At 43.9% G+C, this 24,760-nt stretch overlaps 1 protein-coding gene across 1 annotated transcript; it reads right to left on the bottom strand.

The window, feature by feature from the left end:
• Window positions 1-20,592: 20,592 nt before the first annotated feature.
• Window positions 20,593-24,528, bottom strand: UTP23 (UTP23 small subunit processome component). The gene is made up of 3 exons (XM_040588350.1): window positions 24,293-24,528; window positions 22,321-22,495; window positions 20,593-21,463 (listed from the first exon to the last, which is right to left on the bottom strand). The coding sequence occupies exons 1-3, from the start codon at window positions 24,478-24,480 to the stop codon at window positions 21,080-21,082; spliced, it is 747 nt and encodes a 248-aa protein (XP_040444284.1). The 5' UTR covers window positions 24,481-24,528; the 3' UTR covers window positions 20,593-21,079.
• Between the last annotated feature and the right edge of the window lie 232 nt (window positions 24,529-24,760).

The raw sequence follows: 24,760 nt of genomic DNA, 5'->3' as shown, positions 1-24,760 counted from the left end.
CCTAAATATCCGTCTGCACCACCGCTGAGGACTGAGCTAACCTGCTCCCTCCACACCTGGATTGGTCTCACAGAGCCAAAAACCTTTCTTAGAACAAGTCTTTCACAGAAATCACATTCCTGAGTATTCTTTTCATGAGTCTGTGGCTGTAGTCACATGTCTCTCAGTTATTTTTCTCCAATGTTGGCAATTTGTTGTTTCTCTCAAATGCTCATCTGGCTCTGTTTTGCTTAATCATGGTGTCTCCCAAAGGTCTGGACTAATGAGTTTCTGCATTCATACCATATGCTTTCTTTGCCATGGAGAAGTTTAGTTGTATAGAAAACAGATTTTGAGACTTTCTATTCTCTTCCACTTCTGTCCTCCAATCTGAAAGGTATTCTGGGCAGAAGAGGCTTCTTGGATGCCTTCACCCTGCTCATTAGAATGAGACCACATCTTAACAACGCTCCCACGTAACTTAGGTATGTGGCAAAACTTTGAAAGTAACTGTCCAGTTCCTTCTTGATCTGGATTTAGGTTAGCCAGCTGTTTCGGAGCCTTCATTCGAAATGCCAGAGGCCAAGGTCATCCACACACTCAAAAAGCGGTGGCAACTCCAGATGACACGAGACACCAACTTCATATTGAAGGAACTGTGCTTCTCAGGGTGGTTACAGCCAGGCGTGACCGGGGAGGATGGCTCCTGAGCAAGGGGAGGTTTCAGAAGGTTTTAGGAGGCTCGAGGAACCCAGGAGATCAGCACCAGAGCACAAGCCTCCCAGGAAAGGCCAAGCCAGCTGCCTTGGAGGGAGTCACAGCTAGCAAAGGGAATCACCCAAACTACTCAACCAATAAAAACAACCTGTAGGAGCTAAATATCCCAGACAAAGAATATAAAATCTTATTTTAAACTATCCAGTTAGGAAACTGCTCAGCTGGGAATGTTACTGGAAAATCCTTGGAGGAGTCTTATTCCCACAATTTCTGGCAATTGCTCTCTCTCCACTCCCAGGGCACTTCTGGCACAGATCTGCTATCAACAGCAGTGCTCAGCTTAGCAAAGCATCACCACCGAGCTCCAGTAGCATAAAAGAGTTCCCTCTGGCATTTTCCCCATACAAATCACTTTGTTGCTAGTTTTCTCTTGTAGATGCAATGGAAACTGTTCACGTGACATTCCAGTTTTTCAGATTGTCCATCAAGTTGAAAGCGTACAGGAGTGTTGTTTGCTAACCTAGGTCCATGTACGGCCTGTTCCCTGGTACAAAATGCTATATGTTGGCTGGAATGTAGGGAGATATAGAAGAACCAGGTGCTTTTGGTCCTAAGAGCAGCAGGAAGGAAGATGGCTCATTCCAATAGGGCTGTGTCAGGAAACCTTCTGGGCAGGGAGCCATTCGCGCACTGTCCATGCACGGAGTATGGGAAGATGTTGACTGACCTGAACAATGGAGACAAGGGCAGCGGTGCTGATGTATGCTGGGGCCAGGGGAATTGCACAGAGGAGTTCATATTGGTGAACACTGGGAAGATGTGGCAGAATGGATCTGTCCAGAAGAATAGGAGGAATATTGGTTTTCCTGTGGTGAAGGATTTTTTTTTTTTATGGTACAGATTAACAGTAGCATCACTCCCAGATATGCTTCAGAAAGAGACTATTTTTTTTCCCTGGAGGCTGTCATTTCTCAAGCTGTTTGTTACTGGAGGCTGAAGCAGGTCTGATGCATTTTGTCACCATCCCAGAACAGCATCCAGGACAGTCAACCTCCTTAGCAGTTGTGCCAACTACAGCCCATTACAGGGTTGTGCTGGACCTACCTTTGCATCTTTTTGGGGCACTGAGATGGATGTCTCAGACCCTCTTGGTGATGGGTGGCCCATCTAAGAGATTCACCACAGTTGAAGTTCACCAGTGATGTCCTGTCCACTCTGCTTTGCAAGTCTGCTGGCAAGCAAGAAGAGTGTCAACACCAGAGGATGGTATTTTACTCTGAGACATTAACTTCCAGGCAATGGTATCAAATCTTAGCTCATTACTTAGGGGCTGCCAAAAGAGCAGAAATCAAATCTGTGCTCATGTCTCCCAAGACACCAGTTCCAGTTTGTCTGCTTGAAGTTACTGCTGCTACATTATATTACAGCATCTGAGATATTTGCCCAGGTGTTTGTCATATGTATTTTTTTGGTCACCATGCATTTTCTAATTGTCTAGTATTGTTTTCTTTTGCCTGGTTTTACAGACACTTCCCAGTGTTCAGGATGCTTTAAAGTAAATACTGGGCTTACCTGTACGATGTCCCCTGATAAACCTATCAGGTATACAAGCTCAGATTTTTCATAAGCTGGAATGACTTCTTGAAGCAGACCAAGGTATGTATGGGAAGAAACTTGATCTACTTTTATATCTATTTTCAATAAAACACAAATTTCTCTCAAAGGTCTGCCTAAAACCTTTGTCTCCCAACTTGAAATATATTTCTGAAAGTAATAAAATTTTCCATTACACCAGCAAAGTAGATATTAAATTTTATTTCTCTGAGTATCAGAATTTCCCATCCCTCAAGGGATGCCTTCTGTGTATCTTTGCAGACCTGATAAATGAAGTATAATGAATCCAACTGATGTCCCACCTTCAGAGCAGAATTACTATAAAACAGGGGGAGAAGCATGTTCCTACAGTAAGTGGAATCAGAAAAAATTCTCCTTGTGTTCTTAGCATACTCGGAAATTTCTGGCAAAACTTAGGACGAGGTATTTTACTCCTGTGTGTAAGGGCAGCTTGCCATACACTTCACTCATTTAGAGAAAACATCCCTGTGATGGATGACACAACTATATAAAAAATCAAAAAGCTTGGTGATAAACTCAACGTGCAGCTTTGACCTACTGTCTTTCTAATACTCCACCTCTTCAGGACTTACTCATTTCAGGTGTCCTAGCCTCCTTACCTGTGGCTTCATCTTCCTCTATTTATTTTTCTTTCCCTTTTTCTTTTCTTTTTTTAAATTCAAAATACAGGACAAATGTGGGTTGTTTTTTTTCTTTGTCCAGGTATGAAGACCCCACCTGCTCTAGGCCAAAGGCAGGTGAAAGTCATTCCAATACTAATGGAAACTTTGCTACATGGGCAAAAATAATGACTGGGTAAGTGTGGCATCTGGTCACATGAAGCAAAAATTGGCTGAAATGCCAGCACTCTTGAAGCGAGTGGAAATTTGCCCATGGATTTCAGTGAACTTGGAGCTGCGGTCCTGGAATTTGGGACCATGGAGCTGGGCTCACTGGGAGGGATGCTCTATGGTCTTGGCCAGAAACACCAGCGATCACGGCCCATGGGAGCTGGTGCTGCATCTGTGTCGCTGCTCACTCTCACTCACCACCAGCACTATAACAAACAGAAACGGTGTTGTGGAAAGATGGTCTTCATCACCTCATGAGAAGATGTGACCCTCTGCAACCAAGCACTGTGGTCACCCCAGAGGTCTGTGCTGGGCTGGTGTCGACCACTCCTCCACTGTCTCCTCATTCCTTATGCTGAGAGAACACAAATAACGTTCAAACATTATCATTATGAGGCCATTGGACAATTTGGTCAGTTAACTTACGTGCTGCCCTTTTGCTTTCAGTAGCAGAGGAGGAAGGAGTCCCAGCAGGGATCTCCTTGTCTGACCCATGTTATGACCACTACTGGAGACAGGAGCATAAAAAGTGTCCCCTTCCCCTGAAATATAAATCTACTGAACACTACAAATGACTGGTGCAATTAAAACCACAGCCCAGAGAAGGAAGATTGCCCCTCCATTTTTTGCAGGTTGAACAAGATAGATGGAAGTGATCTTGTCTTCTGGGGTTTAAAAGAAACACAGGCAAATTGCCAGCCTCAGACAAAGCCACTTGCTGGCTGAAGGAAGTTAGGCAGAGGATCAGGTACTGGGCGAGTATCACAGTTCAATACTGATCGCTAGTCTGTTATTTTCTTTTCCTGTTTTGTTGTCCTGTTGTAGCTGTTGTCTGCTAGTTATTTCCATGCCCAGTTAAAATCTTTATGGTCGCTCACCTCTCAAGGTGTTTGGTGTGGTGAAGGTAAGTGAGGAGCCCACGTGCCATAACAGCAGCCTGCCTTCGAATTCTGCAGTTTGGGTTTCTTCTAGTCAGGCTGTCCTGCTCAACAGGGAAACGGATCTGGCTGCTGTCAAAGAGCAGGAACTCAGATGGGATGCTTGATCCTCCTTTAAAGTAACCTTAGCCAAAACTGCATCTTCCTTGGACAATGCTTCCATCCAGATATGCAGGCAACCTAAGCATGGTGGTGCTTTCTGATGCCCTTTGAGCGTATCTCATCCTCCACTTTGTTAGAAGCAAAACAAAAATGCTTTTAATGCTGAAATAAGCTACCCTGATGTACAGACACCTGACCTGTGTAGTGGTCAGTCTGGTGACCAGACACGTTCCTGAAAGAAGACTCCCAAATACCTGGGATATCTTGTCCTACCCAAACCTGCAGGCCCCCAGCCCTGGCAGTTGTTGAACGCAGGGTACGAGACCAAATAGACCCTGGGTTTGGTCTCCTGCTCTTAAAATCCCACTACTTGTTTGAAACCCAACCTGCCCACCTCGTCCTGCCAAGCTCCAGCCTACACAATGGATCCTGCCTCCTAGCACCAAACCAGGGCTGGCACAGCATTCACATCTGTTGGAAATGGCAATTTCATTACTCCTAAAGTGACTTGGAAAAGGAATGTTTGGCATAGAAAGATGCATAGCAGATACCACAGACCAAGCCAAGGAGTTTGGGGATACTTCACACCTGCTAAGAGGTATGGCCAGAAAAAAAAGCCACCTCTTGCCCTCTAAAATACCCCTCTGTGTGCAGGTAACAAGGATATGCAGCCTGAATTGTGATAGTGGTTGGAAATGTTTTAAAATCCATTTGCAGGTCACAGCTAACAGGCAGGCTGTCATCAGCTGTGATTTTGCCATTTCATATCCACTTGCTCTCATTCATGTGGAAAGATCCTGGAGCGCCCTGGGCTGTGATCTGCTCAGTTTTATTTCTGGCTGTCTCTTTTCTGAAGGAAGGTGATTTCTCACATGTGGTTGTTTTCCAATTATCACTTGTTGAGACATACCCCCTGGTTGTATTACAAAGAGAATCACGTGGCAAGTACATATTTACAAGTCTTTATTCTAAGGCACAGGAATACTTTATTGATCTGAGCTTTGAACTGAAACTGTGGGACTCTCGGGAGCTGTGTTTCTTCTGGCTGAGTTGAACCAGCCTCACACTCTTCCATGGGACATATAGAAAATTAAGTCTCATTGAATTTATTTGCGAGTGTGAATAGGGTGATGGTGGTCCATTGTACAAGATTTAAAATTACCAAGTGGCTTCTACAATATGCTGTAAGGTTCCCATTGTATTTGATATTAAACAGGCTTTTTTCCAGTTACCATTCACCCACTGCGCACCAAACTGTGACCCAGCTGCTTCTTTCATTCCAAAAGCTTAATCTTTTTGGTGTATAATATTAGTTTGTGAAGCACTTCATCAGGAAAAGTTGAATTTATGAAGGGATGAGTGGGTGAGCTAACAGTGCTGTGGCCTTTCTGTTTGCTCTATCCCACTCACAAGATGCACAGGATTACCTTTGAGCTCTCTCAGCAGCATAAGTTTGAAAACTGGAACAAGTGTGACAATAAATGAAATATTTTCATTAGTGGAGAGCAGACGGACCCAATCTGTATCAAAAATTAGCACAAATTTTGATGGCATTACAATAACACATCAAATACAGGAAAACAAAACCCTTGGGACTGCTGCGCCGACTTCTGGCAAACCATGCCATGGGCCGATCAAAGCCACCTTCCATCCCCAGCATCTGCAGTCCCAGCAGGGTCCCAGGGCAGGTCCCAAGAGTCCCCAGTGCATCCCAGCTACAACAACAGGACCAGCAGGGTCTTGCCTGTAGTGGTTTTGTCATCAGTGGAGGCTCCGGTCTGTGTAAACATGTGGGACCAGCTCGGTGAAACCTCCAGCCACGAGTTTTCCTCCATTCTGTGAGCTCCCAGAAGTGTCAAAGCCCAGGCGAGAGCTGCTGTGAAAAGAGGATCTGTCTTGTTGATGATGTGGATGTTTCATGGCTCATAACCTTTGGGGTTTTTTGGCAGCCCCTTTTTCCTTTGCACCAGTGTGGTCAGCAGCTGTCTCTTCTCCTTGAATCTTGAACGAATTTGACACATTTCTGCGGTTTCTCTTACTTTGGTGAGCAATTTATCCCAGGGTCTTTACACCAGCTGTTTTCCTCTTCCAGCTGTTTGCACACATCTGATGGAATGATTTCATTACAGCAGCTTCAAGCTCATTGTAGTCAATGCCCCAGTTTCTTTTACAAGTCTTTGAGATGCAGTTCATTTTCTTGCTTGTAGTTTTGGAGACTGAAATTGAACTGCATCAACATTCTAGTAATTTCTGGTTGTTTCTTACCCATATTTTCATTTATAGACTCCTACTTTTTCTAGGCAAAACAACATGCCCATTATCCTCCTTCTTTCTACGCACTGTTTGATTCAGAAAATCAAATCTGAGAACCAACTAATAGAACTTTTCATCTCCAAATGCATGTATTCAGCCTATGGTGAGTTGTTTTGGCTCTGGTTCAGATAAACAAGAATACCTGATGTAAATATGTTACTTGTAGGGCCAGGGAAACTGACGGAGAAAGCCAATCATCTTTCTGAGAGTGCCAGAAGGGTACACACAATAAGTGCAGGAGCTCCCTGTTTAAGAAATAAGGTCCACAGGCCAGACTGTGCAGCCTTACTTTGTACCTGGGCAGCTGGTATTGGAGATTTCTGTGAGCAACAGCTAACAGGAAGAGTGCTGAGAAAGAAATAAAAGGTATGATCATGCTGCAAAAAGCATGGGCAACGAGTTGAAAAGTTTGCTAATAGCACCAGATAGCCAGCATGGAAAATGCCCTAAAATTGTATGATTGCTTTCTACAGGGGCTTGCAGTTGAAATTTCAATACAGTAAGTGGACTATGTCTTTATCAAATGTGACAGAAGACAGAGCAGGCTGTAAGGTACTGTACAAATATGTACTATGACCATTATTTAAAGCCAGCCTACTAAATAGTCTGACACCTGGAAAGCCATCTAGTAGTAAGAACAGTTATTTTCCTCGTGCTTAAATCATATTTCTGAACCTTTTCTACCTATCAGTAGTTAAATTAGAAATTCAACAGCATGTTTCTGGAAAAATAAGTAGCATGAGTAAACAGGTCTTTGTCCCCTGTTCAGCTTTGTTTTCCATGATCCTTTCTGTGCCACTCTTATTCTCCCTGTATTATATGAGGGACTCATACTAATCTGAAGGAAGAATCAAATGGCCTTATTCCTTATTCTAAAGCCCATGTGCACTTCGGCTTCTGACGCATGGAGCAGACTGATAGAATAAAATGGTGTGGTGGATTTTATTGAAAAAAATAAGCAAGGGAGTTTTGTCTTAAGGCAACAAGGGTTAATCTGCTACAATTTTGCTAAGTTAATTAAAAACCGTGATTGCATCAGGGTTCCTATTAAGACTAAATCAATAAACCAGTGGGTTCAGATCATGGAATCACTAAATTAATGCAGTGAGTTATCAAACTGGAGCCCAAGGTTGGCAATGGAAGGAATTACCTCCTGTTAGTCCTGTTTCAAGCTCTCATGAGAGCAAGGGACAGAATTTAAGGAAAAGTCAGCTTCCTTTCCATCTCTGGCTGCAGGCCGTGGTCTAACCAGTGCATGAAATTACTTAGCCAGAGGCGAATCATTTCAGTTTTAGGCCCCTGCCAAGGAGATGTTGCAATCTATCCTGTTTCATTTTGAGGAAATACAATTTAGAGAATTTTCAGTGGCTTTTCTTTAACACAGCCTCTTGGTGCTCAGCTGCTGCCAGTGGTCGTGGGTTAACTGTTCTCTGAGTAACACAAAAGCTAGAAATTTCCCACAGAAGAATAGACTCCTTCCACGAGGCGCAAAAGAAGTGATACAAAGAGGAGCCTGCTGCCCCCAGACCAATTGCTCTTGCCCCTACCCAAGCACTTGTTCCAATCAAGATGTTCCCATCAGCTCTTCTGACCTGTCTGCCTTGAGGAGAGACTCTTCCAGCACAGAAGTAAACATATCCTGTAGTAATTACTCCAACTGAGTGGCTTTGGAACTGGAAAAGTTACCTGAGATTGAAGACACTTTTCTTTTGAATAGATCCACGACTGATTTTGTTATTCCAGTACAAAATGTCCATCAAATTGTTTATGCCACACAGAAAGTCTCTTGCGTGGATGTCATGGTGCATCTTCCCTCCAGACGTTCTGGGCTAAGTGTCCCTACACGGACTGCCCTCCCTGCCCACTAATCAGCCAGATAAGTGGCAAGACTTCAGAACAGTTTGGAATCATTGTTTTATTTTACTGCTTGGGTTTTTTTGAAGTTTCTTTAGAATTCCAGCTGTCTTGTTTCTCAGAAGGAGAGACTTCAGCCTACTTCCTATGGCTGTGACTTTCTTGCTGCTCTGCCTTTATCCAAGCAATTTCAGGGGAATATACTCTGTAAAACTGCATGCTATGTATTTTCCAAACATTTCATACATTTTCTTCTCAAGACAGAGTAGTACAAGGAAAACAGTGAGCTTTTACCTGTGGAGATTTAGTTCAGGCTTCACCAGTAATGTTTTGAGAGCCACATTTTTAAAGATGCTTGAAGATCCTACCAAATGACTTGTAGGGTTTTTAATACTGCCTTTACAGATGATTTTGTAAGCTTTTGAGTTCCTAACTCTCACTTAGATCACCTCTCGCTACACCTTTAGAAATCAGGTGTAATGCCTAATGAGTGCATCCTTTGAGCAAGTGAAAAATTGTCCTATGAATTTCCCTATGCTTAAACCCTCCTACCCCGGTATGAAGCACCCTACTGTGCAAAGTGTCCCAGTAAGTAATTTTTCCTACATTTATCCATTTTGGTGTATTGTTTCAGTTAAAAGGGTGACCATGAGACGAACACAACATTTAAGAATTGATTAGGACATTGTGATAAGCACAAGGTAAGGAAACCAAAATGCTGAAAATTTTAACCCTTGCATGTAAACTGGAAAAGTTACTTCTGCCTTTTTTTCCTTGTGTATAACATAGCGTAGGGAACTGTACCCCTCCTTTGACGAATGCCACCGTCACAAGCACAGGCTATTACACAAGAGAAAGCGTCAAATTTTTGTTAGTCACGGTGGCTCCACACCTGATGTAGTACCATCAATAACCCATACAATTTCTGTCTGAGCGCATCAAAGTCCTGTGTGGTCACCGGATCACACCAAACAGTCAGAATAATCAAATTATTTCTTCCAGCTGAAATCACTTTTATGGTGTAAGGAGTGGGAGTTCAGCATGCTGGGCACAAATACATCACATCTGGCAGAGTGGTTGGGGCTGTGCCATCACGGCGTAACTCCAGAGGGCTGGGCAGGCAATGATATCCCTGCCATAGACTTTTATGGGACAAGTGAGAAATACATAGGCAGTCTAGCATGCTTTACTGGGTTTGACATATTTTTAATGAATTAGAAAAAAAATCCATGGTAAATTCATTAAGACTTTTCCATGAGGGTCTCTAACCAGAGTCCCACAGCTGGGATTTAAAGGTCCTGAGACAAAGATGCAGAAGTTTTCACCTTGGATGAGGCCCAGAGAACATACTGGAAAGATAAATGCACACTTCTCTCATCTTCTTTCTTTCTCTGTAAAACATTTAGGCTTAGATCTTCCCTAGAGATAAATTGGCACGGTTACACTGATTGCAGTAGAGCTGCAATTTTTTACAAAGGGCCTGTGCATTTCAAATCATTTCAGATGGCAGAGACAGAGGGAATACTGCAAACCACAGTCCCATCTGAATGACCACATCTGCTCCGGCTCCTGATCCCCACCTGACTGCTCTCCCTGTCTCCACTTAAAAGCCAGGCTTGCTGGAGGTTTTCTCATCCACCATTCTGACCTGGGGACAAGAAGTGCCTGCAGGAGCAGAGCTGCAGCCAGAAGCAGCTCCGTGCCTGCGTGCCCACCCCAGACAAGCGGGTGTGATTCAGCTCGCTGTGCTGAGCGCAGGCAAAGCTGAGGCTGCTGCAGAGCTGCACCGTGGGGACCCCACGCCACCTCCGCAGCTGTCCCCGGGGCTCCCGGGGGAAGCTCAGGCTGCCTCGCATCCCTTCCACTTACAGCCAAAGCACGGGACCCCGCGTCCAGCCTGGCCTCGCAAATCCCCCAGCCTCCCCCCCAGCGCCTGTGCAGGCTTTGAGGTTTCCATTTAGCAGCCCTCTGAAGTAATTAATACGGAGGGACGAATGCTGATTCTGCAGAGCCCATTAATCACTTTTGCTGAGACAGAGGGACTGTTTGTACAGAGTTTGCAGAGATTATCACCCTGGCTCCGGGATTTGTCACATTGCATTACAAATGGTGTTTTAGTGAGCTCCTCAGTTCCCAGTGGGCCATAACCTGTCTGAGGCAAAGTCAAATATTGTTGAGCAGCAGAGGTTTCCCAAGAAGGGGCTTATCTGTTCCAGATTGCTGGATTATATAAATAGAACTTCGATATGAGATACAAATGCAATTAACTCCTCAAGGGTTACATTTGATAGTGGCACAGAAATTAATCTTCAGTTGCAGAAATAACACTGACTGTTTCATGGAGTTTAAGTAAAAGCCTGTAGAGATATCCACTATCCCACCAAAAATATTGTTTTATTTTCCCTTTTAAACGAATTATATTATTACTCATGTAACCTACTGAGATTTCTTGTTTGAAAATGTTTTAACAAGGATTAATTCATTAGTCACTGAAAGAAAGGGCACAGCAGCCACTTTTAAAACAGCAGAGCCACGACCACTGTCCTGCATGAGCAGGAGGCTCAGCCGGTGTTCCCAGCTTTGAGATTCATTTTCCCGCCATAACTCAGAAGAAGAATGAACAAAGACGGAGTTTTACAAAGTCATTTAATGTGCCTAAGTACTCTGGTGTGAGTCAGTTGCCTAACACTTTTGGAGCTCATTCTAGATAACATGACAAGTTGTTTCCCAGGGGCAACTGGGAAGCTCTCATGTGATTCTACAAGGAGATGCTGATCATAAATCTGTTTCTGGAAATATTTACCAGCAAGACAGTTAGATAAGGACAGTCATAAAGCCAAGGGCATTAGTGAAAAGTAAACGTTTTCAGGACTATACTACACATTTTTCAGCCATTCCTTTTGCTCTTAACTGAAGAGCAGAATTTCCAGTGTTAGGCTTTTACTCAAAGTTAGTAATTTAGAGAAACTTACTTAAACTTTGTAACTATTGGTGTTATCGATTCCTTTTTCATGTTAGATTTTCTTTTCTGGGCCCATTGTACCTATAAATGCAAATGCATCCCCAAACTCTTGTTCTCCATCTGATAAGTGGCAGCTTTGTTCAGTTCACTGTCCATACACCTCGCTGGTTCATGCAGAAGACCAATGCACCTAAATGCCACAGGTTTTTCTGTGGCTTTCAGGGAGGAAAGGATGGAGGAGTGAGAGGAAAAGAGGGGGAAGGAGGTGCAAAGGCTGGTGGGATCTGGCTTTGATGCAGAGATGCTGGTGCAGGGGTACAGCCAAAGGTAAGTGGTGTTCACATCACTCTCAAATATACCGAACAAGTGGTGCTTACCACTAGGCAGGTGAGTAGGGTATCAAGAGAAATGTGTCCGGGGACTGGGACACACAGTTTTGGGCCAATCATGGAAAGATATGCTGAGAAACCCTTCATTAAAAAGAAAAAAAAATTAAAATGGGGAAGCAGGGCATTAGTCTTCTTCAGCATAATGGTACCAGATTTATTTGTGGTGGAGGTAGGCTTGTGTATAACAGAGGGGTAGCTGAGAGAGCCTTCATTAAATGTAGTTTTAAAAAAACACACATGTAAGAAAATGTTTGTTATTAAGTTTGGTGATTATATATTTTGAGCAATCCTACCACCTGCAGCTTGAGTCAGCTAGCTACTTCAGAGACTTTTGGAAGGCACAAGTGAACAGATGGTGTCTTTGTGACACCATCAGGTAGTGGGCAGTGAATATTAGTAAACTGGCAAGTATCCACCAAAAAATTATTCTGAAGCAGGTAATTAAATAAGTTATAAATAACAAAAACAGCAACAAAATTTTTTAAAAAATCTTAAGAGTTGAAAGGAAAGGAATAAGCGGAGGAAACAAGATTCTTTTCAGATGAGTTATACAGCCTTATTTCTTACCTTTTCCTAGTCCATTACACACAGAGACCAATTAAAAATCTAATAAATTAAACATCCCTCAGGTATTCTACATAAGTGAAGCTAATTGTCTGCCATTTTGATATGGTCAAGCATATGTAATAACAGTGTTCTAGCTCTCACTAGCATTAAGAAATAAACACAGACTTGAAATCAAGTCCCCCAGATAATACAAAACACTAGATAGATAGATAAAAAGTCCACTGATTGGCACAGAGCAGTGATTTGTATGAATGCCATATCCCCATTTTAATTTTACAGTCTTCAGCTCACAAGCTTGGTAGACCTGCCTGGGTTATGATAGTACTGATCTTGGATTTTTTGTGCAAATTTCTGTTTTACTTAAGCTTGACACCAACAGTAATGATATTGTTTAAGGCAACCAGAAACCTGACTTATTTTCTACACAATGCAAAACAAAATAATGCAGTTCTGCAAGCATTCTAATGATGATGCAGTAACCTTACATAATTTAAAAAATATCCAGGTTAATTAAAAAAAAAAAATCTAATGTAAACAAGCAACTCTCATTCTGAAAACTCATTGTGGATACTGATAGGCGAGGTCTACAAGTGGGATAGAAATACAGTCACAGGACTTGAGGGAAGATTCTGGCTTTGGAAATGCGGTCGTATAGCCATTGAGGACTACAAGAACCTTGCTAGGGCATGCAGCGAGGATACCAGCATGGCTAAGCCTTTGCTAGAACTGAAATTGGCCAAAGGCGTCAGGAACAACAGAAATGGTTCTTCAGATACATGAAGCAGTGAGCAGAAGCACAGGGAAGACACAGGACCATTGCTAAATGGGACATGAAAAGTAGTTCCTTCTCAGTGAAAGGCCACTGTCTATAATATTTGAAAAGTTGTGAAGATCAGGGGATGTCCCTGATGACTGGAAGAGGGCAATTGTCATACCCATCTACAAGAAAGACCCAAAAGAGGACCCAGGAAACTACAGGCCCATTAGTCTTACTTCAGTCCCTGGGAAAGTAATGGAATGAGTCCTTCTAGAAAGTATCACTGATCAAATGAAGCAGGTGATTGGGAAAAGCCAGCACAGATTTACCAGTGACAAATGATGCCAGACTAGCCTGATTGCCTCCTACAACAAAATAACATCTTCTCTCGACATGGGAAAGCAGTAGATGTTGTTCACTTGGATTTTAGCAAAATGTTCAACACCGTTTCCCACAGCCTTCTGGAAAAACTGGCAAGATACAGCTTGGGTGGGTAGTCTGTGAGATGGGTAGGGAATTGGCTAACTGGCTGCACTCAGAGGGTGGTGACAGTTTTCACTCCGGCTGGCATCCTGTGGGGTCCCCTGGGATTGGTACTGGGTCCTACGCTCTTCAACATCTTCATAAATTATCTGTATGGTGGGACTGAAAGCACCCGCACCAAGTTTGCTGATGACAGACACCAAGGTGGGTGGTGCAGTGCGCACATCAGAAGGAAGAGCCATCCTACAGAGAGACCTGGACAGGATGGAAGAGCAGGCAAGCAAGAGCTGTATGAAATTTAACCAGGACAAGTGCAAGGTCCTGCACCTGGGACAACAGAACCAAAGAGCCCAGTACAGGCTGGGATCTGTGTGGCTGGAAAGCAGCCTTGCTGAAAGGGACCTGGGGGTCCTGGTGGACAACAAGCTGACCATGTGTCAGCAGTGAGTCACTGCAGCAGCGAAGGCAAATCAGACCCTGGGCTGCATCTGCAGAGGCATTAGTAGCAGCGATAGAGATGTGATCATCCCACTCTACTCAGTGCTTGTCAGGCCACACCTGGAGCACTGTGTCTAGTTCTCGCCCCCACAATTCAAGAAAGATGCAGACAGATTGGGGAGGGTCCAAAGGAAGGCTACAAAGATGATCAAAGGGCTGGAGAACCTGCCCTATGAGGAAAGACTGAAGGACTTTGTTCTCTTCTCCCAGGAGAAGGTTCAGGGGGACCTCATTACGGTATTCCAGTATTTAAAAGGTGGCTGCAAAGAGGACAGAGACTTCACAGGAAGCCACATGGAGAAAACAAGGGGCAACAGGAACATATTGTACTGTCAAAGTTTCATATCAACACAAGAAAGAATTTTTTTACAGTAAGAACAATTATTCAGTGGAACAACCTGCCCACAGATGTGGTGAAGTCCCCATCACTGGAGGTTTTCAAGATGTGCTTGAACAGGGTGCTAGATAATCTCATCTAGGCTCCTATTTCCATGAAATGTTGGACCAGGTGATCTTTTGAGGTCCCTTCCAACCTGGGCATTCTATGATTCCATTCTATTCAAATTACCATTTATATCTTAATTTTAGGGTGCAGGGATACAACCATAAGTCTGATGTACAGCTGAGTTTTATTTAGAATTTATTTTGTATTGGGTGAAGACTGGGCTCTTACAATAATGCCAGCACAGTAGCCAGTTGACTTGTCTGTGCCAGTGATCACAACTTCTGAAGAGCTTGGGAGCTCTGGGAAGTATTTACACCATCATTCCACAGGTGAGAAGCCAAGACACACTCAAGGGCAATGGCATTCAGCTCAGGCACCCAGGGAGTTGGTGGCAAACCAAGAGCTGAATGCGGAGTTCCTGTCCTGCACCTTTTCTCACAAGACGCTTCTCGTCCATGTTCTTCCTTGAAAAACATCCAGCAGAAAGCAGAGACACTCTGGTCTTCTCAAATGGGCCTGCATAAGTTGAAATCTGCTTTCCTGTTAGGTGCTGCTATTTGCGATGCAGAAGACACTTCAGCTTGGAAAAAAGATGAATGAGGGAAAATATCACAGAGGTCTATGTAGTCACGAGTGGCATGGGAAGGGTGATTAAGGAATGACTGCTTCATGTTTCATCCACTACACAGGCTAGCTGGTAGGAAGCACATTCAAAACAAACACGTGAAAGTATTTTTCTTAAGATGTGTTCAAGTTGTGCAACTCTTACCACAGAAAACCAGAGGCTTAAAGTTTACACGGTCTCACAGAGAGACCGGGCAAATTAGTGAAACAGAAATTCATTGTGCGTTGTTAAAAACAAAATGTTTTTCCTGGTCAGGAACTCCCTAACAAAATGTCAGAAAGTTGGAAAGTCGTCTGGGGAAGCACCAAAAAAATGCTTTGTCTATTTTCATTCTGTTCCTGAGGAACAGCTTTTGGCCACTGTTGGAGGTGTGATGCTGGGCTAGACAGATTTTTGGACCGTCTTGGAACAGCCCTGCTTGTATTCTTGGGAGCTGAAAGAGAGGTCAGGGGTAGAAAAAGGGAGCCAGGAATTCTAGAAAACCGCTCTTTTCATTTTTTCTGAAAACCTGCCTGTCAAAATCGGTGCCAATTCACAAAGTGAAAAATTTCCTCAGTGTTTCTCCAAGACAGTTTGAAAGAGTAACCGCCCCACAGAATCAAATCAGTAGCATCTTTGGCCCCAGAGGAATGAACATGGCAAAAAGATGATTCTGGATCAACTAGAAGTCAAGACTGCAACAAGAAACTTTTGAAGTACCCTACTGAGTTCCTGGAAGGAGATTAGACTTAAAAAAAGAAACCATATCATGCTTTGGGTCATAATTTCCACAGCCAGAAGAGCCTCTGTCTATCCCAGGCTATTGCTGCGAGTACCTTCAGGAGCAATTAACTACATGGATTCACCCTACCAGTAATGGCATGAGTTAAGGTTGCTCCCGGATGTAATATCTGCGTGCTGGGCGGTGAGCCACGCGCAGTGCCAGGCAAGCTCTACAGAAGAGGGATTTGGCTGCAAACCTGTCAGTGCTGCACAGCGTGTAATATTGAAAAACCATAAAGACAAGAAGTGTTTGGCATCATGAGACCTACATTCTGTGGGAACTCTTGAGTTATCAATGCAGTCTAACGTCAGGCCAGCTCCTGATCTTGAAAAGGCAGAAACTGAGTTAGAAAAGGCAATGAAGTTTTGTTAAGGGAACTAGAAGGTTTTTAAAAAATCTGTTTATGATTCACTGATTTATTATTCTGTTCCCTAATTGACCGCTAAGCCATTTCTGGTTCACCTTTGCCACTGACCAATTCTTTCCTCCAGTTAACATCCAGAAACCCTCATGTATATTTTTTCTCTCTTCCTTGTTTTTTTTTTAAATCCCACTGACTAATCTACTGTCTCTTTTCTTCCTCCCAGCTCTTGGCTCTAGGTTGTTTTTAATTGGACCCTTGTTAACAGCTCTGTTGTTTCCCCGTATCCATACACAAAGCACAGCTGCATGCTCTCCCTCTCAGCCACAGGAGAAGAAATCAGAAAGTAAAGTCCCCCCCGAGAGAGCCCAGTCTGTCTCTTCTCTAACAAGCCATAGCAACTTTTGCAAAATGACTGCCTCCGTGGGCAGACAGCTGAGTTCTCCGAGACAAATTTTGGGCTTGGAGTGCACAGACATAATAATTACCAGAAATACATCACAAGCCCCTCTCCTGGCATTAGACAGGCCATTCCTAAATCACAAGGTGCACTCTCCCTCTAACTCCTGGCTCTCTGGGTACAAAAACTTTTGCTTTCTGTCATTCTCTCTTGGAACACTGCAATCTTTCTCTGTGAAATTGTAAATCACAGAAGATAACACCTGCTGGGGCTCTTATTTGTTCATTCCCCGTATCTCCGGCTGTTCCCTGTGTGAGATATTACGCCCACACAGAGGTATGAAATATACAGTAGCTGCTTGTGAAACTTCTATATGAAGGATGCAATGAGTATAAATAATGGTATTGTTCTGATGTTCTTCATCTTGTATCTGACAGAACATGTTCAAGAAACTCCAGGAACACTCTAAAGCTGATGGAGAAGTCATTCACACCGCATCAGTGTAGCTGAAAACAAATGAGCAGAACTGCTCTGGACATCCTGTTTTCCTTTCACCACCAGAATGTATTTATTCTTCAAGTCATACCATATTCATATTTACTTTAATGATTCATAAACATCCCAGGTTCCAGAAGCTTCTAATTAACTCATCTATTTAGTGTTGTTAACAGATGCTCATGGAGTGATTTATTGTACAATACCGGATCACACCAACGTATAAATCCAGCCAATTGAATTGGCAGGCAGTCCAGGTAAACGTCTTCTGCTGCTGGTAGATGAGACTCTGTCCTAAATTCAGCATTAATGCACTGCAGACTGTGGCTGAAGCATTAATGTTTTCCTCTTCTATTACTCTGCACACGTAGCATACATCATCCTGTACGACACCGGTTATTTCCCTCTTTTTAAAAAAGATTTAGTGAGGCACTGCCAAGGATTGAGGACATAGATATTTACCCTGAGAAAAGTGGAAATCAAATGCCCTAAAGAAGTTTTTGCTCAAGCTCCTTTTAATTTACCTCTGCTTTCTGTAGTTTCAAAACCAAAACCAGTTCCTCTGACATGTTACAGCAAAACAATCTTTACCATAAACTTTATTAGAAAAATCACATCGGGAACCCTGTCTATACTACAGAAGTGGCCAGCTCTCCAGACCATTTAATGATAAATAAGGGTATGGGACTGGCCACCACGGCTTTGGGCAGAACACGGAGCTGAACACCTACAACAGCCAGGTTAGTTCTACAGGCAATTCCACAGCGGTGTGCTACACAACGCCTACGGATGCTCCCAGGGACTTACGCTGCTGAATTATTAGAGGGACTCCGGCACGGCTTCTAGCCTGGGCCAGCTAAACCTCCACCAAATCCTGGCAGGCAGAGGCAGCCCTGCCAGAGAGCATCTGCACGGGGCCATTCACAGGCAGCCATGCCAGCGCACACCACGAGAGCCAGGCCTGGACAGAGCCAGCGCACGCCAGCTGGGCTTGGCGCTACAGGCTGCTCTTAGCGTTACTGATCTCGTGATACAAATGCAGCCTGTCAGCTTTGGTCTGGTGGATTTGTTTTACTTGGAAACTAGGGTGGTGGGTTTTTTTTCCGGATTTCAAAATGGTACCACCACCTGGCCTGATAGCCTCTGCTTGCTGCCTGGGCAGGAGCTCTCCTCCAAAACTGAAAGGGAAGTTATTTTACCTTGCTGGAGGAGATCTGCAGCTATGCTGCAGACTAATTTTACAGCTTTTCTCTGAAGAGTTCACTCCCCTTTCATTCCAGTTCTTCCCAATGGCAACACCATGACTCTGTGTTAACAAAATACTAAAGAAACATAGATATTGTTTTAAATTCCTTAAGGTGGGAGTCATTAGAGGACTGTTAAAATATTCCTCTTTTTGCAGTAATTATGTTTTTGTCTGTCTATAAGCTTCAAAAAAGGTGTATTTAAGGTCTAACGGCACTGAAAGGGACTATTGTAAACAACTAGGGGGTGTTTTCTGCTCAGTTTTTACAAACAGTATTTTTAGTAAAGTTACTGGATTTTAATATACTTTTGACTCAGAATGAGATTTTGAAGATTAACCATCTCTGCTGTCTGCTCCAAGCTTTACTTATAGTAGTGCTTTCTGTGGGTGGGTTTGGGAAGGGAGAAGAAATACAAGCAATATTTAAGGGAGAATGGGAAGCAAAGCTACATTAACATGGCACTGTGCCCAAGTAGGTAAGGGAGAAGGAAATATGACAGTTTGAGAAAAGTGATATACATTAAACAAATACGCTGCATTAAAGAATTTCTAGGAGTTACTGTATTTCTCCTCAGGACTATTAGCTCTCAGTGTAGGAACAATACCACGATGAGTGTGACCATTTAAAATTTTAATTAAACCTTGAGCACAGCATCCTTCCTTGCTGCTTCCATCTCTTGCAGCCAGTTCCCAAGGTGCATGTGGTCTCTCATATGGAACAATAAAGGCACAGCCCACTCCCAACAGCTGCGCCGTGAGGAACGGCTTCAACCTGGGGCTATGTCAGCACGTGCAGTGCTGCAAGCACCGAACACGCTGATGTACCTCTCCGGCACTGGCTGGAGAGAAGTATCTGCAGGATCTAGGGAACAACCCTGCAGTTTCCATTAAGACTGGCCAACTCCCGTCACTCAAGCCAGTTTCTCAAACTCCATGAAACAACTGTGTAATTCCAAAAGCCAAGAAAAAGCATCACACATTATAGCTGTGTGCTCCCGACGTGCAAGAACCTGTGCAGATAATGCACATATGAGAACTACCTTGCAAGAGTATGAAACATAGATTGAAGGATTATTGAAAAAATGTGACTTGAACTCATGTAGGTGAAGAAACAAAGTTTTCCTTTTAAGGATTATATTTCAGTGAAGTAGAAATGCACCAAGACAAGTTAAAAATATGGGAAAATGTGACTGGGAACACTGTTACAGCATACCTACACCACAGCATGTACTACACTGCATACCCCTCTATCAGGTTGTCTCAGTCACACGCTTCTGCCTCCTAATGCCACCAAACATGCAAGGTACAGGAAATAGCTGCTAAAGAAAATCATGTACTTGAAATGGTTTTGGCAGCTCCCTCTTTGTGTTCGTTTTAGCTGGGACAGAGTTAATCTTCTTCATAGTAGCTGGTATGGGGTTGTGTTTTGGATTTGTGCTGAAAACAGCGTTGATAATACAGGGATGTTTTTGTTACTGCTGAGCTGCGCTTACGCAGAGCCAAGGCCTTTTCTGCTTCTCCCACCACCGCACTGGTGGGAGGGGACACAGCTGGGACAGCTGACGCTGACTGACCAAAGGGACATTCCATACCATAGGATGGCATGCTCAGCATATCAAGCTGGGGGAAGAAAAAAGGGGGATGTTTGGAGTGATGGCATTCATCTTCCACAGTAACTGTTATGCATGATGGAGCCCCGCTTTCCTGGCAATGGCTGAACACCTGCCTGCCCACAGGAAGTGGTGAATGAATTCCTTGTTTTGCTTTGCTTGTGTGCATGGCTTTTGCTTTACCCATTAAACTGTATTTATCTCAACCCACAAGTTTTCTCACTTTTACACTTCTGATTCTCTTCCCCCATCCCACCAGCAGGCAGTGTGTGAGTGGCTGTATGATATGGCTTAGTTGCCAGCTGGGGTTAAACCACAACACTCCTCCAACCCAGTTCTGTTCTGTTGGTAACCTTACAGAACAGTGAAACATGTATCAGGGTCCAAGTCCCATCACATCACCAGCAGCTGGCTTTACTTCAGGGCCCCTCCACAGCTGCTGCACTGTGATGGCATCAGATGTTAGCCAGTGCTTTGATTAAGCATTTTCAAGCTTCATTCTTCCTATTTAAAAATGAAGAATAAACTAGATGCACTAGAGGTGCTGTTATAATGTCACGAATATCAACACAATCACATACCCTCCAGGATCTTCTTAATAAAGACAATGAACAACAGACATATCAGTTCACATGGAGTTTAGAGTAATTGAGGCTGGAATGGATGTCTTGAGGGCATGTTGTCACTTTGCAAGAGTTAACTTTTATACTCAAACAATAAACAAGAAACTATGTTATTTTAGGTCAATTCAACATTCTGTAACAGAACAACCATCAAAACTAGTTTTAGTAAGAACAGCAACCTAGATTTTGAAAGAAATCCAGCATCTCACCAAAACCCATATGAAATCTAAGCAGTGTTTCTAAAAAGCTGCCACCCATCATGTGAACTTTCTGGCAGGGATTAAGATTCTGGGGAAAATAATAAAACCTGAGGGTTCCTAAATATTTTGTTACAAATCCAATTCCTAAACAACAGAATAAATTATTAGGACAACAATGTGCAAATGTTGAAATGCACTAATAAGCAGTACCACCTCATAAAAATAAGTTTTAATATTAACAACTTGATTTCACATGTTCAAGTCCTGCATTGCTTACAAAGATGGGTTTATTCTTTTTCATTCTTCTGCACTGACTGCACACCCTCTGTTTTAACCCTATTTCGCTTTCTTTTTCTTCTTTTCTTCTTTTCAGCAGAAGGCTCCTGACCCTCCTGTGTTTTCTTTTTCTTCTTCAAACAGCTGAGAGGATTGGGGCCACCTGCCCTTTTACGTTTTCTTCTCTTTTCACCTTCTTGCTTTGCTAGTCCTTCTTTTTCTTTAAGCTGCACAATAGTTTGTTTTTGGTGCTCTGGAACAAGCTGATTTGTCTGCAACTTTTGAACAAATACCAGAGATTTAGGAGAAGGTTTGTCTAGCACCATAGTGTTCTGAATAATAAAGAGGAGAGGAACACCAGCCTTCTTTTTCACTTTGTTTGCTAAATCCTGGTCCTGTAAAGTTAAATACTTCAGTCAACATTTTGGGATTAAATGATCTTTGCAATTCAAATGTACCTACTTTTAATACAAAACTATGCAGATAAATTACATTATGAAAAAGATAAGAAACTTAATCTAGCAGATACACGTGACAGTGCCTTTCACAGCAATTTCAATTTCTCTCCTGATGAGCTGATGGAAAAATTACTAATATTTCCTTTTTTCATGCATGTATGAGCATACATGCATTTTTTGAGGAAAAAGCCCCAGTTCATTGGTATGTAGTCCACCACAAGTAATAACATAATTTCTTTTACAACAACTCATTTTAAACATCTTGTATCTTATGCAGGTGTAGAGAATTCTACTGTAAACCATGTTATATGTAGTATATTATTTATACATACAGCCCCAATAACAGCCCTAAGAAAAAATTTGCCTTTCTTATGTGTATCCAAGTTTATTCTTTAGTTAAAACCTCCAAAAATTCTTAAAATTGAAGTGATATGGTGGTTGTAACACTTGATTTAATTTTTCAGACTACTGTGCAAAACAGCTTGGGGCAGGGGATATGTAAATTAACATTCATCAGTTGTTTTCTTATATGTCAATAGGTAGTCAGTACGTTTTCTACACTTTCTGCTAAACTAAACAATATCCTTCTAGGGTAAAAAGATCTAGTTGTTCAAGTAAGACAAAAGTTTCCCTGCTTCACACAAATACATTTAAGGGCAAGTAAGGCTTTACAAGATGAATTCCCACAAGCTGTTTAAAAATCTGGTAATTGAGGTTTCTGTAGGTTTCCTTGTCCTTAGGTGTCAAAGAATCACTTCAAATGAAACTGAGTTACGTTTCCCATTAGCATTTACCTGTGTAGCGATAAAGAAGTGATGAGGGTTGCCTTCTTCAATCATAGAGAGTAAACAGGCCGAACCACTCACAGGATCCTTCTGGTGAGAACACTTTCGAACTTGAAATCTTTGGGCGATTAATTTTGCTCCATACAGCGCTTTCCCCAATGATTCCAGCTCTTTTAGAACACATCTGAAAACCAAAAGCAATGATGATTTCTAAATGAGAAGATACCTACACATTTTCTACAACAGCAAACGGTTGATGTGAGTTAATTAGGAATGAGCAATGCCCAGTTATTCAGGCTCTATGATTTGTAAATGGCACCCAGTAATATTAAAGGAGTAGCCCATCTGAAGACATCAGCAAGATGTCCCTGGTTTTGAACAAGAATAACCAGCAACAACATTAAGTTATATTAAATGATTTAAAAATATTTCATATCAGTGACAATGCTAAGTCCTCATATTTATGTTCGGATACCACCTAGCATATGAACTACTACTTAACAAATAAAATCACTTGAATTAGCACAAACTGATTCATCACTGCATGCAAGTTAAACTCTGTATTAGTGTCCACCACCTTGCTATCAGAACCCAACTGACTCAAGCAGCAGCAGAAAAAAAGACTGTTCCATATGATTAAAAATCTGGAAGTTTATGGCTCCACAACATTCCAACTAGACAATACAATGCAAACCTGAAACCTTCCTCTTAGCAGGACTCAGAGCAGACATACACACAGGACAGTCTCGCAGTCTTATGAGGATGCTAGCTTGGATACTCAGAAATGAACATGAGATGAATGAAGCCTTACTTCAGCCACTGAGTCTTACTATTAAATGTGGCCAGTGGTAGGAATGTAGAGCCTTGAAATACAGCTTCAAAGATATGACAGCAACTATTTCTCTTTCCAGAGATGAAAGTTTAGCCTTTGAGGACAGGCTTTGTGGAGACCTGAGCCTGTTCCTTTTGCAAAGTCTCTCACAAGCCAGCTCATTTCCTCAGGGAAGATCTGGTTATGTCACAGAGTTGCTGTTTCACCAACTTCACACTCTGAAAGCAGAGAAAATGAGTCCACTTGGCTGTCCTAAGTGGAGACAGGTAAAAAAATGACCAACAGACATTGCTGAAAGAAGGAAGCAAGAAGTGACATTTAGATATGACTGGAATACAGTTTGGATCAAAGTGATTCCTGAACCTTTCACAGTTAAGGTCATGACTCGATACTTTCTACTGTTTAAATTCTGTGTGCTTTGCAAGAGGGCTCAGTGTTTCATTTTTGTCACCCAGGGGATACATCTTCCTGATATATTCAGTACTAGTCTCCGTGACGTGCAGTTGGCTATTTCATTATTGTAGTGATGGGAATTTTATCATCCGCAATATACGAAGTCAAGTAAAAACGAGTGCAGTTTCAAGGCAATTCTGATTATTTAGTGTGCATGCTTCACTTCCACGCCTTTGCCTAGCACATCCTTGTTCTCCCTTGAGAACAACGGCTTTGGCAACAATCCCTTACTGGCAGGCCACAACTCCAGGCAAGCGGCAATCCCCTCCCTGCCCAAGAGACGTGAGCTTCTCCCGGGTGTTCTCACTTCGTGGGACTGGGAGGAGGCCCACGCGGGCCTCCCTCACACCCCGGGGTCACCCCTCGCCCCAGCTCATCCCTCAACAGCTTCCGCCATCTTGGAAAAACCAGCCGCCACCGAAAGCGGCTCTCATCCTTCTGCAAGCCCGCTACAGCCCACGGCGCCACCTCCTCGCCGCAGCTACCGCCCCCGGCCCCACAAACACGGGAGCCCGGAGCCGCACGGCGCCCACCCCCGCCGCCGGGGTGGCTGAGGCGAGCCTGCGGAGCCACGGCCACCACGCGCACGCCCCCGCCTTCAACACCCCCCGCGCATGCGCACTGCGGCTCCCGCCCCCCCCCCGCCCCGGGCATGCGCACCGGGGCCGCCCGGCGGGACCACCGCCCCGGCCCTACCGGGTGGTGCACAGCTGCGTGGCGCCGTCCAGGTAGCCGGGCAGCTGCTCCCGGATCTGGATCTTGTTGCGGAGCGCGGCCTGGCAAAAGGTGCCGTCCAGCAGCACCTGGAAGGGCTCGCGAAAGTGGAAGTTGTGCTTGTAGAAGCCCATTATCTTCTTGGCGTGCTTCTGCCGCGTCAGCTTCATGGCGCCCGCCCGCCGCTGCCGCCCGCTCCCCCGGAAGCTGCGCCGGGCCCGGCCGCTGCCGCGGAGCGCAGGGGGCGGGGCCTCCCGCGCCTGCCCCGGGGCCTGGGGCGCTGCAACCGCCGGGAGTCGGGGCCGCCTGCGCGGCGCGGAGGGCTCTGGGGTTACGCGCCCGCTGGGGAAGGCGCCAGGCTCAGCCCGCCTAGTCGGCCGGGCGGGGGCTGGGGCCGGGGCCGTGCGGGCGGAGCGGGCCGCTGCCTGCCCGCCCTGCTTGGGGCCTGCG

The sequence above is a fragment of the Falco naumanni genome, chromosome 3 (genome assembly GCF_017639655.2).
Source record: "Falco naumanni isolate bFalNau1 chromosome 3, bFalNau1.pat, whole genome shotgun sequence".
In the NCBI taxonomy this organism is placed as follows: domain Eukaryota; kingdom Metazoa; phylum Chordata; class Aves; order Falconiformes; family Falconidae; genus Falco; species Falco naumanni.
The sequence above is the reverse complement of the archived record's forward strand: the minus strand, read 5'-3'. Positions and strand labels throughout refer to the sequence as shown.

What these genes read in the sequence shown, in the direction of transcription:
- UTP23 (XM_040588350.1), bottom strand. Translation starts at nt 24,480, where the DNA reads ATGAAGCTGACGCGGCAGAAGCACGCCAAGAAGATAATGGGCTTCTAC. An exon ending in ACGCAGCTGTGCACCACCCG is followed by an intron (nt 22,496 to 24,292) that starts GTAGGGCCGGGG and finishes TTTGGTTTTCAG; the next exon opens with ATGTGTTCTAAAAGAGCTGG. An exon ending in ACTTCTTTATCGCTACACAG is followed by an intron (nt 21,464 to 22,320) that starts GTAAATGCTAAT and finishes TTAACTTTACAG; the next exon opens with GACCAGGATTTAGCAAACAA.